We start from the raw sequence: 16,647 nt of genomic DNA, 5'->3' as shown, positions 1-16,647 counted from the left end.
GAAGTGTTGTTAGTGCACACTGACTCTATACCAACGTAACAGCCAAATTATTCACATAAAAAAAGAGAAAAAAATCCCAGTGTGCCTAAGTGAGCATGTAGATTACTATGTAGAAGGAGGATTTAAGGAAACGTTCTCTCTTCGGGCTCTCTGATAATCAAATGAGAACAAACAGTTAGATATGCACAGTTGCAAACTAAAACACAAACACAGAAACACATGCAGTGTGACACTCCAGCAGTAGTCTTATTTTCTACTCCCATCAATGTTGTCCATCTTGGCTCTGCTGCGAACGGTTTCCATGCCAGTGTGTGCAGCGAAGCAGAACTGCTGGAGTCCGAAGACAAAACATCAGATAAATACTATGTAAATCAGGAGCCTGCTTTTGTTGCACAAGATAATATATGGAAGTGAGGAAGAGAAAGAATACCTGTTATAAACAAATGCTTGTTTAACAACTTACTAGACACTTTTGTATGTGCTGCAAAATGACATGCACTGCATCCCAATTTGTACACAATCCATCCGAAATAATAGAGATTAGGATTAATGTGTCACAAATAACAGTATGCTGAAAGTAGCTTTGCAAAGGAATATGGTGTCGAGGAGAGTCTCCCAGTTTCCCAGGTGTCAGACGATACAGCTGGGCAAAGGTCAGAGTTGAGACTAGTGTCGCTAACCTTAAGTTCACTTGTTTGTGAGCAGACACACTGTGAAATCAAATGCGATCACTAACATGTCCCCACAACCTTCTAGGCAGCACATATTTAATTCGGGTAAATGACAAAAATCTTCTACAAACGCAATCCAGAATTGTTTGATTAACAACTCAGCTAAACAGTTAAACTACACTCACAGTCGTTTACACTCACCACCGTTTCATTTTTATGAGAAACATGCCACTTCATGCACGAAATAATCAAAATATGCATATTCTAAGTGAAAAGCATTATAGAAATGTTTTTCAAAAATTCTATTAAGTAAAAAAAAAAACATTTAAAAGAATAATTTTCACAATTACAAATAATAGGCAACTATTTATTTTATTTATTGGTTTATTTGAATAGGGACAATACAGTAAACATGATTCCAGCCAAAAAATTAAAAATATGCATTGCACATAGATAGTATAGCATATGCTAATTTGCATCTCAGGTCCCTAGAAAGGGAAAGCCTTGCTTACCCTAGGTTAAAACTTGTAACTAGATGTAATTAGTTAAACATATTACAACATAACAACATAATAAACATATTATTTTGGAAACGTGCATGCTTACAATTTGTCCACATATAATATAAATGGGTCTGTATGCATAAATATAAGCCCAGCCTTTATATTTTAGGAAGGGTTTCCCTTGTAAATTTGGGGGATCTTGGCATTAAAAAGCTTTAAAACCCCTGCTCTAGGAAACAGTGAACTGCACATCACTGACAGCTCTTACCTTGAATTTCACTCATAGTTTTGGAGAATTCAGGAAAACCTCATTCAAATCTCATCTACATTGCCAAGGAAGCAATCCTAATCCAATACATCAGACCCAACCTCACGCATGCACAAAGTCCAAAGGACGTGACATCCATCACAGCCTTACGATAACATGTGTGCTGATTCACTGACAGATAGAAGAGAGGAATATGTGATGGAGACATGGATGAGAAAAAAAACTGGACTTTCACCCCACCCCTTCAATCTGAAACTGATCGAGAGGAGACAGTAGATCCCCCTCTTTGAGCGTGTAAATGTGAGATTATAAATCACAATTGTGTGTGATTGCTGTGTGTGCAGCGCAGAAAAAAATGCAAGATTAAAGAGAGGGAGAGAGAGAGAGAGGGAGAGAGAGAGATCAGCGATTAGTGTGCAATTCTCCACATGGCACCAGGATACAAGTGTGTGTGTGTGTGTGTGTGTGTGTGTATTGGAGCGGGAAGGCTCAGAGATCTGAGCAGCTTAGCAGAGGCTAATGCTAAGCTTACAGAGAGAGGAAGAGAGGAGAGGAGCCTTACCCCCAACCAACCAGTACAAGGCAATTCTGAAAGAACGCAATTTCAAGGGTTAGCTAACCCAAAAATGAAAATTATCCCATGATTTACTCAACCTCAAGCCATCCTAGGTGCGCATGACTATCTTCTTTCAGACAAACACAGTCAGAGATATATTTAAAAATATCCTGGTTCTTCCAAGCCTAATGATGGCAGTGAATAGGGGGCGAGATTTTGAAGCAAAAAAAGAAAAATTGCATCCAACCATCATAAAAATAATCAATACGGCTCCAGGGGGTTGATAAAGGCCTTCTGAAGCAAAGCGATGGGTTTTTGTAAGAAAAATATCCATATTTAAAACTTTATTAACTATAATAACTAGCTTCCAGCAGACGGCCGTACACATTTATTTGCAGTGGAAGAGTAACCTCTGACCTCTAACCTCTGACATGACGTAATGACGAACGTGGAAGCTCAGAGAATAGAGTAAAACAAAACACGTTCACGAACTAGAAGTCTAAAACAAGAATTTTCAAAGAGACCTGTTGGAGGATTTCGATATAAGACATGAGGAGCTTGAGTTTGTTGTCCAGCCCTATTTGTTTGAACCGTGAGAGGCATCAAAGCTTACACTAAACCTACATCCTACGCCATACATCGCTTCAGGGGTTACTCTTGTGGCGCAAGTCGACTTGCACAGTATACGTACAGTCGTCCGCCGGAAGCTAGTTATTTGAACTTATAAAGTTTTAAATATGGATATTTTTCTTACAAAAATGCATTGCTTCACTTCAGAAGGCCTTTATTAAGCCCCTGGAGCCGTATGGATCATTTTTATAATGAATAAATCATGCCCCCCATTCACAACAATTATAAAGCTTGGAAGAGCCAGGATATTTTTAAATATATCTCTGATTGTGTTGGTCTGAAACAAGATAGTCATGCACATCTAGGATGGCTTGAGGGTGAGTAAATCATGGGATCATTTTAATTTTTTGGTGAACTATCCCTTTAACACTATATTAGGGCCCTATAATTTCCGCGATCACAGAATCGCGGAATCCATTCATAAAAACGGAATTTATTATATAACGCGGAATGTCACGGAATTTGTCAAATTTTTGATGAATGAATTAAAAGCAGGTCAGTACACTTAAATTAAATCGCGATATAGACTAGTGTCTGTGAATATTAAACCGCAAAAAAACTATTTAAACATGAATCCTGCATGGCTGTGTGCCTCTGAAATGAATGATGCGGAAGTGTGGTTTCATTTACCTCACACCGCCTCACACACACTCGCACGGGGGCGCGCGCACACACGCTGAAGCACATGCGATGCTCGCAGTGTTTTCGTCCTCTGTCGCCTCACTATATGAACGCACCAATTCATCTCCAGAGCTGCTCTGAAAGTCACTTCATCAGCATTTAACCGCTTCGTTTGAGAAAACTACCGTCATAAACACAGAGAAACTCAAAGCTCTAGGCAAACCGTCAAAATAAAAGTTCAATTTAACTTGACAGAAACATATTACTGTTGTACAGTAGAATTTAGATAAATTTATTTAATAATAAATTATTAAAATATATTTTTAAACAATAATCTCAGTGTTTCTTCCATGTTTTAATTTTAACAGTAAAGCTCTGTTGTGCAGCACATTGTTTGACAAAAAAAAGTTTAATTTCATGATTAAAAGATAAATTAAATGGTATGCGTTCATTTGATTGCCAGAAAAATTTAAATACACAACAGAACTTCTGGGAAAAAAAAAAAAAAAAAAAAAAATCAGAAAAATACAGTTTTTAATTAATAAATATTGTTGTTTTTAAGAATTCAATTAATTAGACATGCTTTTTGATTATTAAAATGGAATTAAACCATTAAAATGGAATCCAGAAAACAGAATTTGGTAAAAATAAAATTTGAGGGGAAAGAATAAAATGTTTATCATAGGGCCCTTTTTTGTTAAACTTTTATGAAATTGTTGGTAAATTGGACAAGATTCATTATTTCAATTAATTAGAAATGCTTTTTGATTACTATGGATTAATATGGAGTCAAAAAATAAATAAAACAGAAAAAAACGGAATCCAGTAAAATTAAAACAGAAAAAACAGAATTAAAAATAAATAAAAATAAAAAAAAATAAAAAGGATTTCATAGGGCCCTACTATTTATTCCAGGGCGTGTATGACAACATCAGCAGAATTTTACGTCACCAAAATATTCAGGGCTCTCAGTTGACTCATCAAAACAATGTGAAAAATGGCAGTCAATTTGAGTCTGAATTTTCACATGGCGATCAATAAAACAGACCTACCTATTTGTCTGTAACATTTGACTCAAATTTAACACCTTTTCCTTGGAATGCAGTTTTTCTCTCAGCAAGTGATCGATGACCAGCTTAGACACATTTAGTGTACTGTCTAGATTTACTGCCCTTCCTCCCCTGCCAAACAACAGGGTGCTAGTTTATCCAGTGAGCACTTTGAGAACTGAACAAGAGAGAAACATTAGCATACTAACACAGAATAACAGCAAAGAATAAGTCTAACATTCAGTATTTGGGGTTGACAACCACAAGCGTGATTCTCAAAATGTCCTTTTTTAATTATCGAAAAACTAGGGCTGCATGTTTTTTATTTTTTTATTAATTTACTATACATTTTACTAGTTTACTAAGTTTAAATATTTGCAAAATGCTTTTAACCATCCTTATCCAGTAAATCACAAATAACTGGGAAACTCATGTTGCCTTCAAACATTATTGTGGACAATGTGGGGACTTGGAGACAAAAGGGTTGAGAACCACTGGTCTAGAGCAACAGAAGCAGAGGCTGTTCGTGGCATTAGCTCCAGCGAGACAGCAGTGTGTGAGTTCTGAGGGATTTTTGACCCAGCTGAGCCACACTGTACAGTCTCGTGACCCAAATCTGAGCATGTGAAAAGTCAAAGCGCGAGTCATACCTCATAGGTTGAAGAGCTAACATACACATGCACTTGTGTTTGCTTTACATTTTAATGTGAGGTGGTTTAGGGCCAATTGTCATTAGAAAGCTTACACAAAAGTGATTCTGTTGTTTCAGATCTTGAATACCGGCATGAATCTACATCCCTAATTCATACATACAGCTTTTATTCTCAGTCTGAACAGCATCCACCTTTATGTGGAGCCTTCCAGTCAACTAACAAGAGCTGCACTGCTGTTTACATTCCAACTACCGGTGGTCATGTGACCCACCCACAGCCTAGGACATCCTGTCCAACTTGACAGTCATCTGCCACTGCTGTAGCGACAATGGGTGGGGCAAAACAGTCACACCCAACAAAAGAATAGAGCAAAAATCTTTCCTGCTCAGTCGAAGTGGTGCTGAAACACTAGACACTCAAGATGGATTAATGTGTTTTTTGCCTCTTCAGTGTAATAGATATGATGCTGATATAGACTGACATCATTTTCTGTATTCACAAAACTGACAATGATACTCATGTATGTGCACAGATACTAAATCAGCTTACGAGGATACTCAAAAATACTGAAACAACCTGATTTGCCAGTCAAACTAACTAATTACCTAACCTACAATTAACTAACTAAACATTTAAAAATGTAGCACTTTTGTATTTTAGGTCATAGTCTAAGCATGAGTGGTTCAGAACACAGGGAGATAGAGGTCGACCGATTGATCGGTTTTGCGGATTAATTGGCACAAATTATGTTTGCTGTCAAGGCTGAGATGACGCTAACATTAGTAGTACCTCAAATGGTTAAAACAGCGTGAGCAAATCCAACCCCATTTGTTTAATGTCACGATGGTTACCATCTGTTTGCATTAGTTTATATCAGCTGGTCATTTTTATGCATTAGTTTGCAAGAAATGTTGCATAATTTAAAGCTAGCGATGTGAGAAGGCAAATTGATATGTTCATGTAGCCGACAGAAACACATCAGAAATGCATCTGATTTCAGTTCTTTTTATCGTTACTGTAACACATATTTTGATATTTTGATTAAATAATCATCAAGTGTTCTAAAATAGAAGCAAATGATGTGTGAGAGTGTACATACAACATACATATATGTCTGATTTCAATGCTATGGCCTTTGTGTAGATATTTAAAGATTCAAGCATGACTGTTTGGATTTATGTGAAATGGTAACACTTTACAATAAGGCCTGTTTCCAACTGGTATTAAGATTTTTTTGGTTGATCGGTTCACTAGTGGACAAAGCTAAATACAGGTGTAAACGGGGTGTAAAACATTTTGAGCTTGTTCACGTTCAACCACTTCCTATAGTTGAAAAAGCATTCAACTGGATTGCTTTCATAATGGAAACTAGGGCTGGGTATTGCCACAATTTTCACAATTCGATTTGATTACTATTCACATGCTTTCGATTCGATTTCGATTATTTTGAATGTAGTATTTCAGTTATAGTAGGCCTACATGGCAAATTTTCTAGAGGAAAAAATCTCTCAACTAATGCTGTAAACTACACATGGGAGTCAACTGGTACTACTATAATAATATTAAAAGGTTAAACTAACATTTATATACAAACACTTAAATTAGGCCTACACTCAATGATGTTTTTATTATAAATAAAGTTTAGAATTACATAATCATATTTCTACTCCAAATTCGTTTTTTATTTTTAAATAAACATTTAAATAGCGGCTGTCAAACATGCATTAAATATTGAAGAACATTAAAAATTATAATGAATATGTAACGGTGCATAGCGATATTTATCAGAATGCTTTCTAGAGTTCACTTTTCTAGCTGACTAATGAGTTTATGGTCACTGTTTTCTGAGGTAAATGTTACGTTACGTGACATTGTTTACTACAAGCTGTTTTATCGACGTCTTTCCGAGGTTGAAGCACTGATTGAGCGATTACACGAGACATGATATGGATTTCACTAATTTGTACTGTTTATTTTAACATACCTTCAGATGTTTAGTTATGTTTATTTCATGCTGTAACTGCTATTAAAGCGGAGGAGAGGATGTTCACATGCGCTCGTGCTGCCGCTTCTCTTTAGCGCCTCAGTTAAAGCGATCTGTCACGTCACATTAAACAGCACCAAAACGGTATTTATTTTTTGAATCTCATGATAAGATGGACGTCATTTCAAATCTGAGACTTTGCTTCATATCAAAAGTAACAAAGTACAAAGATTACTGCGATTTATTGGATGGGAGGCGCTACATGTTCTGTTCATTCATCAACTGAAAACAGACTAGACTAATCGATATCGTTTCGTAAAAATGAGAATCGATTAAAATCGAGAAATCGATATTTTTTACCCAGCCCTAATGGAAACGCTCATGTATTTGAACAGCCAAAAAAGACCGCCTTCTCTCCACCTACTGAACTAATTTGTTATAGGAACATTATGGGAAGTGCGCTAGCAAGATGGGATTTAAACTTTGTTGGCTGAAGACCCAAGTTTGGTTTGAAGAAGAAAAATGTACCAAGCACAATGTTCTCTCAACATTCCTGATTTCTAACACACACTCACAGCATTCAGCGAGTCTTGCGGCTATCAGAGCAGAAACGAAAGCTGATGCTCTCCGTATGTTTTTTCATCATCTTTGTGCACGTTCATATGTAAATTGCGCAAGTTATTCTGTCCATTAGATCGAAAGATCTGAAAAAAAAAAAAAAAAAACATGCATTTATCCACCCATAGACCCTCCCCTCGAAGAAATCAGGACAGAAGCGGGTAAAAGTTATTGCACTATGAACCAACATGAATTATTAAAGTATAATTAATATATTAATATTTAGATTTATATATTTATTTCATTTAACAAGTACAGTACATCTTCATGGTTCAGCACTGTTTTTTATTTTTGTAATAAAGTTCAGCATTAGTTTACTTGGGGTATTTTGTTTGTTTTCATTCAGTATCAATTTTAAAAACGATCATCGGTTGGTTAATCGGTTATCGGCCAGTGGGGTTCAACCTAGTTACCGTTATCAGTAAAATCCACTATCGGTTGACCTCTAGTCTCAAAACCTTGTGAGCTGCCTAACTAGTTTGCCTTTTTAAGCTTAAAGGGTTAGTTCACCCCAAAATGAAATTTCTGTCATTAATTACTCACCCTCCAATAATAAGTCGGCATTCAGACATAGAAACTGGAAGCGCTGGAAGTAAACAACGTATGAGAATGACACCAAAGAGAATAGATTGTTGAATAAAGTTGTTATTTTTGTTTTGTTTTTGCGCACAAAAAGTATTCTCATCACTTCATAACATTAAGGTTGAACCACTGTAGTCACATGGACTATTTTAATGATGTCTTTAATAGCTTTCTTGGCCTTGAAATTGGTAATTACGTTGCTTTCTATAGGGGATCAGAAACCTCTCAAATTTCATCAAAATATCTTCACTTGTGTTCCAAAGATGAATGAGGGTCTTACGGGTGTGGAACGACATGAGGGTGAGTAATTAATGACAGAAATTTCATTTTTGGGTGAACTAACCCTTTACATCTGTGATGTCCAAAACTGCTGTCTAGGCTGATAAGTTTGAGACACAGCCATTGACTAAAAAACTGCCAATGCAGACAGATACAAACCTAAAAGAAACTCTATCTGAAGGCGTTAGCAACTGAGTATTAAGGCCACACTTTCATTACGCACATGAATCTGGGCTCTAAATGAGGTTGTCCTGAATTCTCATGAGATTTTCAATTCTATGCACTTTGATTTTCACCAAGACTAAAATATATATTTTAGATGATGTAACTGGTCACTGTTTCAAGTTGTTTTGCAGTTTCACAATAGTGACAAGTAAATTTAAAAGATATATTCCATGTAGTCTCTCAAAATAAAATTGAACAAATATCAAATATTATATGTACTAATTACATATAATATCTCATAACAAGTTCAATTAAGTATAATAAAATATAATAAATATTCACACATCTTTAACCCTGCACTGCTCTGCAGTTTTCTGATCCTACCAACCAGTTCAAAGCCAAAAACACAACTTTTAACAACAACAACAAAAGCGGATATCAAAATATGCAAACAAGCCCTCTTAATAGGCCAAGTATTAGCCTAGCACCCCTGAGAGACTTACATCAGCTTTTTAATCTTTCCTATCCTGACCTCCCACATACCTCCTCCTTTCCTTCGTCTCTTGCGACTGCGCTGTCCCTCCTCTTCCTCAGCGATGGTGGAGAGAGACGGGATAGCCGACCTGCAGGCCCCCCTCCTCATCCTGAGGGGGGCCGGCATTCTCCCCTCTTCTCCTCTGTCTCTCTCTCAGTACCCAGTGCTGCTAACAGCTAACACCCCACACATCTCCTCTGAATGCTCTCAGATGATACGGCATGCAGTAGGAAGAGTGACGGACACAGCAAGAGCTGCAAGATGCGGCAAGACAGATTGAAAGGAAAGAGAAAGATGAGCCAAAACTCCTTCCAGTCCAGTCCCAGCTTACTGACGCTCCTGTAATCCACAGAAACGGCCAGCTCTCTTCCTCCTTAAGCCTGAGAGACACGGCTGCTCTAGTTGCTGATGCTGCCACTGTCTCTCTAAGGTCTGTCTCTCTCGCTCTCTCTCTCTCCCTCTCTCTCAGGCCCTTATAGAGAAAGTACCACAGACTGACAAATGCACTGAAACACTGCCTCACACACGCATACAGTCCTCTGTTTCCTACTGAAATATTCAGTATGAAGACCAGCAAGGTGAGCCAGCGGATTAATGGACACCATGACAGCTAAGGCACACAGAATAGTGGGATAAAATGGCCCGGAACGAGATCAATTATAGCCCATCCTACAATGTAAAGCACACACACACAAAAAAATCTTGAATTCACTTATTCTCACTGCTTAAGGTGCAGTCACTTTTGCAACCTTGGCAAAATTTTGCTAGCAAAAAGGTCCATTGTTGTCTCTGTATTTGTTTGAGAGTGTATGAAAGCTAGCGTTGAATTGTCTGAGGCAAGGCCGTAACTGTTTCGAACATTGGGGGAACCATTGGGTGTGTTATTGGGTAATTGTTTTTATTAAAAGGAATTAAATAATTAAAAGATTAAAAGGGATTTAAGGGAATAACGAAAAAGAAACAAGAAGGTCTACTGTACACTCTAAAAAAATGCTGGGTTAAAAACAACCCAAGTTGGGTTGAAATGGACAAACCCAGTGATTGGGTTAAATGTTTGCCCATTGTACTGTATGCACGCTTCTTCGACTGAGAAACGTTTTCTGTGCAAATATTTCAGCAGTTATTATGCATGTCCCATATTTCTGTCGACTGAACCAGCGATACCAATCATTTGTGAATTAATTATTCTTTTGGCTCGATTCTTTCTTTTCCTTGAATATGCCAAATTAACATCCATAACTATCTGAAGCGATTTGGATTCTTTCGAACCGCTCTGTCACTGAATCATCTGAAGTTGTTTCTCAGTCAGTAACAACAAATACAGAACAAACAGCGCTGTTTTCAGGTGTTTCACTAGTTTACTTTGAACTACGCAGCACGCGACAATTGATAACGGAACGAAAGCTTAAAGGATCTACGTTTAATCCCAGTCACCAATATTAAAAAGTGTTGCAACATCCAGTAAGAAACGTTTCAATTTGACACACACCTCTCGGTTACAAATTACAAAACACTCGTTGATTAAACTAGTTTTAAATCGGATGAAACAGCCTCAACATTCCCAACAATGAGGAAAACAGGAGAAACATTGTGCCATGAATGAAGATAGAAGACTTTTAAATCCCAAAATCACCACACTTACAAACATTTACCATGACTGAACTGTAATAAATTACCATGGATTGTGGAAATGTGGAATATTTATATTGAAAACTATGTTATTGCCATTTACATTGCAATATATTTATTAGGTGGGTAGGGGAATATATAATTAATTTCTTTGTGAATATATAGTTTTTACCTGCATTTATGCATTTTTATAGGCCTATATAACATTTCATAATATAATATCATTTGACAGTCGTAGTAGTGAGTAACCATGTGTGGTTTTACCTGTGGTTACCAAGTCTCACTGTCAGAATATTTTCATTTAAGCCTATATTAATTATAGATAAAATAATTCTTACCAATAAGAAACCTCCCCCACCACCCCATCAGCCCTCCTCAACTTTTTGATTTGATAATCCGGCCCTCGAATGAAACTACTTGAATAGCCCTGGTCTAACATGTCAAAAATGCAAAACGTTCCTTGTCACATTCAGTTATGAATTACATGAATCATATCATATTAATCAAATAATAGCATGTTTTCCATTCAAAATGGAGAAATTTCATAAAAACGATGAGTATATTGCATCACTGGATATTATATCATCAAAATGTTTAGATACTTACACGCCACATACTCTTTCACTGCTAAAACGAAAGCGTTGCATTGGAATTCGCACTCATCTTCTGTGAACAGTAAGCCCCGCCTTCTTTGATTTGATTGGCCAGCTCAGTCATTCTGACAGTGATGAGCGCTGTTAGACCGCTGAGACAGAACAGTCTAAAAATTTAACTTTTAAAACTTTTCTGGTCCTCCTAACAACAAAAAGAGTTGTGCATAATGGAGTACAGCAGAGCAGCATTAATAATATCAAATATTGGGGGCCATTTCTAATTTTGTCCCCCTCCATGTCTATGGTTGTTACAGCCCTGGTCTGAGGTGGGACGACTGTCTTAAGGTGTGGTCACATTTACCGTTGTTCGCTCTCAAATACACAGACTAGGGATAACAAACGGAAGGCTGCTTGTTTTGAAAATGACTTCTTTGTGCTTCTTACAATGGACCTTTTTGCCAGCAAAATTTTGCCAATATGCCGCTATTGTGACCTCACCTTTAGCAGTGAGAAGAAGTGTGCTTTACATTGTAGTTTAAACACTAGACTCGGCTCACATATGCTCTCAAACAAACACATAGACTAGGGATGGGTAGGGATGATCGCCTAGTCATCCAACAGTGTTTGAACATCAAAAGAGCTGCGAGTTTGCTCAAATTGAATGTGATGAGTCAAAAGGATTGGGTACGACAACATCCTTCCATTGTGTTGTATTTGCTGGCTGCATGCAAAACCAAACAGTCTGATTCACAAACAAACGACAAACAAGCCAGTTCTTTAAATGAATTGGAAAAGTTGTGTTTTAATCAGTCTAAAGAAATGCTGAATCCATTAGAGAAGTCCCAGTCTTTACAACCAGTGGATAAGAGTATGTGTGTTTATGAATGAGAAACAGCTGATAAGTCAGTTTACAGCCAACAGGTGAATGACACGTAAAGATCAACCTACGACCTACTGCAAACTGAAAGCATCATATATGACTTTCACACACAAACACAAAACTGCTATGCAGTACTGAAATACAGTAATCAATCAGTGCACAGTTGACTAAAACCACTAATAACTTCCTAATGTTTGCAACTTTAAATCCTTATACTACTTTAATCCACTATACCACCAATATAAATAAAGCTATTGTTTATACAGAAAATCCTACGCGCAATTATTCCCACATATTCTGTTAAGCAACTCATGTGATACTAATATGCGGTATTTAACATATCTACCTTTATAAGAGACACTTAACATGCACTGTAGCACTAATCTTCAATGCATGTTGCACAAATAAGCCAATACCAAATAAAATTATGTGTACTGAATCCATAAAACTGCATAAGCAAACAGATTCTTGTAAACTTTACTGGCAAACATTAAATAGAGTATTCAAATACTGACGTTATCAAGGTCCGTTTTTTTTCCGCATCCATTCTGAGCCATTTCCAAATGTGGTTTTAAAGAGAACATATTATGCCCCTTTTCACAATATGTAATATAAGTCTCTGGTGTCCCCAGAATGTGTCTGTGAAGTTTCAGATCATTTATTATAGCTTGTCAAATTTGCCCCTATTTGGGTGTGAGCAAAAACACGCCATTTTTGTGTGTGTCCCTTTAAATGCAAATGAGCTGCTGCTCCCGACCCATTTCCAGAAGAGGGCGGAGCTTTAACAGCTCACGCTTCGGCTGCTCAACAACAACAAAGCTGGAGAATCTCACGCAGCCAAAATGAGGATTGTCAGTAACGGTGTTCAGCCTTACATTAACAGTTAGCATGCTTTGCTCGAACTTTTGCCATGGCGTTAGAACTGGTACACCGTTGTTGCTTGCGAAAACAAAATGGCGGCACTGTGGCTGGAAAAGTGCAGATTAAGAGGCTGTAATATTATAATAAGATCCCCTTCCTACGTCACAAGTGGAGCTAAATCTGAGTGGCTCACTTTTTCACATGCTTACAGAGAAAGGCTCACCAAAACAAAGTTACTGGGTTGCCCTTTTTCAGGTTTTCACATTTCACCAGGTAACCGATTATAGCAATTAAACATGGAAAAAGTCTGATTTTCATGATATGTCCCCTTTAAATCATACACATATCCGATATCTGATTTGCATCTAAACATATATCCGATTCCCCTTGGAATTCCAAAAAAGAGCAACAAGTTTCCACACGAAGATAGATTTTTAATGTCATATTACGAAGCAGGCAAAACTAGGTGAAAACTTTATATATAGAAATTGCGCACACAGAAACATTCAGGAGCATGGAATTTTATAAATAAAAGTGTCGCTACTGAAAGTTACATTATATTTCTCAGCAATGAGGGGATAACTTTACTGTTTTTGTAATTAAACTCATAGCTTCATTTGCTCTCTCTCTCCTTTAATTCATTAGAATTCATTCAAATATAGGCCTAATCTTCCTTCGCTATTTTACTTCTGAATTATAGATCCAGAATATCCGTAAATCCGTAAATCTGCTGGTCTATAACGGTTCAGTCAGATTTTGCACAGCAAACATCCATGACAGCTTTTAACTTATCCATGCTGGCAAATAATCATACCACCTGACGTGAATTATATAAATAATTTTAATACCACAGCCATAAAACCCGAGGGTCAACCTTGTCATAAAGCGATTACCAACAGAATTGATTAATGTAAACGCATATCAGATACTAGTCATGTGACTTGTGTCTAAAGAGAATGGAAACATAGGCAGGACACACAAAAAAAATTAGATATGGTCAAAAGACCTAAATGCAGCCTATACAAACTGCGTGGTCATTTCAGATTAGATATGAAAATGCATTTATACTCACGTGTCAGTTTTTTCCCACATTGCTTACTATCCTGAGCAAATCAATGCAAAAATTTGCATTAAACACTCTGAAAAGGTCTGATTCATTTAGATGCTAACTCATTCAAATATTCTGAGAGAGGAAGATACAATTAGCATAGCTACAATGAAGCCGTCATTAGAGGATGCAGCAGCATCTACACGTCATGTTTCAGTCATATTACAAAAACTATTGCTTTGTTCCGTTGACACAACATTTACTAGAAACATCGAGAAAAAAAAAAGAAACCGCAAATTGTATACGCAACGGATAGTTAATGCTTACATTGATCAGCAACACAAACACACTAAATATCTTTAGATTTAGCACATCAATCTCTCTATAACTAGAAAACAAAACACACTATCACACCTACAGTACTCTATCTCTATGTGTCTTATTTTTCTCGATTCATAATAGGGAAGGAGGCACAGGAATCTGATCTTTGCCCCCTCAAGCCCTAAGAAAGACTGACTTACACTTTAACCAGTAACACTGTTGTTGTCTGTGCCTACAATATATATATATATATATATATATATATATATATATATATATATATATATATATATATATATATATATATATATATATATACACACACATATATATGGTAGAGTTTGGAACCACAAAGGAAAAATAATATGTCTATTAATTGACTGAAATGGGAAAGGTTCCTCTAGAAATGAACAAATATCTACCTGACCAATATATCAGTCTGATATCTTTAATCGTCATAATCTAATATGGTTTACTGACTTAATGCACAAAGCAAAGCCATATATCATACCAGTCATAACATTTTATAATATTTTTACTTTCCTTTCCTAGCAAGTTCTCATTTCTCAAATGGCCAAAGTCTTAGCTCATTTCTATTTTCAAAAAGTGATATGGGTTGGACCAGACATTTTAGTCACGAGGATTAAGACAAATAAGACAATTTGATAGTGGATAATAAGAGGGTTATGAAGATGACAATGTGACAATGTGATTCACTCACCTGAACACTTATTAACAAACAAAACAAATTAAGATAGGATGATTACACCTGACTTTTTAGAGCTGGTTTCGCGATATTTAGCCTATTTGACTACAAATAACAACAACACAAGTAAAATACAACAAAAACATCAGATATGATCGTGTAGAACACGCGCGCGCGCGCACGTACGTACGTACGTAACAGGTGCTCCGCTCAAAACTGCATTTAAACGCGTTTAAACTAAATAAACAGAGTCAGTGTCACATAAAACATAAACCAATGGTGTTTTCTTTGTGAAAACTGATGTAAACACCCGCTGGCAGTGCTTTGGCTCAGCGTTTAGGCTGATTTACTGATTTAATCCCTTTCCTCTGACCGGCTCGCGCTGCTTCTGAGGTGAAAAAAAGTGTGTTATTTCGTGACAAGTTTCACGAACCAGCTTTAAACATAGATGAGGGTTTGCTACACTCGTTTGGAAGCAGGACAGTACTTTACACGAAAATAAATAGACTCTCACCTTGGCTGGAGCTCTGACAGACGTCGCTTCCATCCCGCTCCGCCATTTCACCGACGTCACATGAGAGGATTAGAGAGCGCGCTTAATACAAAAGCGGCGGTTACGCGCCTCTAGCGGACAGGTGCAGAATAACAGGTAAATAGAATACTAGTTCTTGTCCGAATGCAAGAGCTCTTTGCTAATATTGTTCAATTTCAATAATTATTGTTAAGGGGAGAAACTACAGGCAAAAACACTGTTTTTAAAAGAAAACATCCAAAATACACATTTAAGTGTATATTTTATAGCACTTTATCTATTTGCGTCTATAGATTTCAATTACAGTAGCCTAATTATCTTTAAAGGCGTTTTCTCAAAATTAATTTTTTCTCCTGCTCTGAGTCAGAAATCTTAACTTCAGCAGAACTTACATACACCAAACTTTACAGTTTTATTCCTATCTATATTTTGAAGATTTTTACTGAGGGATTTGTTGATATATAATTAGCCTGATTTTATGCAACATTTTATTCCTAAAAAAATTGTGAATTTTTTTTTTTTTCTGGCTGTTGATAGTATTTTCTGATTTATGGAGTGATAAAAAGAGATATCCAAAATTATCTCTGTAAAAACCTTTGAACTTAATATGTCCAAAAAATTAAACAAGAATTTTGAACCTGATATCATCCAATATTCAGATTTTTGTTCTAGAAATGTATGCAAATTAGTGCATATTTAATTAGATATTGCCTCATTTGCATATTTAAACATAGTATGGTGATGTCTATTAGTTAATTTTTTTACCCTATTCACCTGGGGTGTCTCGCCTTAATTCGAATTTTAGTTTTAATTCATTTTATTCATTTACAGTTATGTTTTTCTTATTTTTGCTGACTGCTAATTGAATTTAATTTTAAATAATTTATATTATTTTGTATTGTATACAATGTGTTTAATACTTTAATTATAGTTTCATATTTTCTATAATTATTCCACAGATTC

The 16,647-nt window shown here is 36.4% G+C and overlaps 1 protein-coding gene across 5 annotated transcripts in view; it reads right to left on the bottom strand.

Moving 5' to 3' along the window:
* The window catches only part of map7b (microtubule-associated protein 7b), a 47,387-nt gene extending 31,615 nt beyond the window's left edge, over positions 1 to 15,772 (bottom strand). Inside the window, exon 1 of one of the 5 annotated variants that reach the window (XM_048178345.1) lies at positions 15,667 to 15,772. In XM_048178345.1, the coding sequence (XP_048034302.1) occupies positions 15,667 to 15,712 (46 nt within the window). In that variant the 5' untranslated portion in view covers positions 15,713 to 15,772. Of the gene's footprint in view, positions 1 to 9,122; positions 9,497 to 15,666 lie in introns of those variants that run through there. The other 4 variants (XM_048178343.1, XM_048178346.1, XM_048178344.1 and 1 more) reach the window with 4 other exon arrangements.
* Positions 15,773 to 16,647: the final 875 nt, after the last annotated feature.

This window comes from Megalobrama amblycephala, linkage group LG24, assembly GCF_018812025.1.
Source record: "Megalobrama amblycephala isolate DHTTF-2021 linkage group LG24, ASM1881202v1, whole genome shotgun sequence".
Classification (NCBI taxonomy): Eukaryota; Metazoa; Chordata; class Actinopteri; order Cypriniformes; family Xenocyprididae; genus Megalobrama; species Megalobrama amblycephala.
This window is presented reverse-complemented; position numbering and strand designations above follow the sequence as displayed.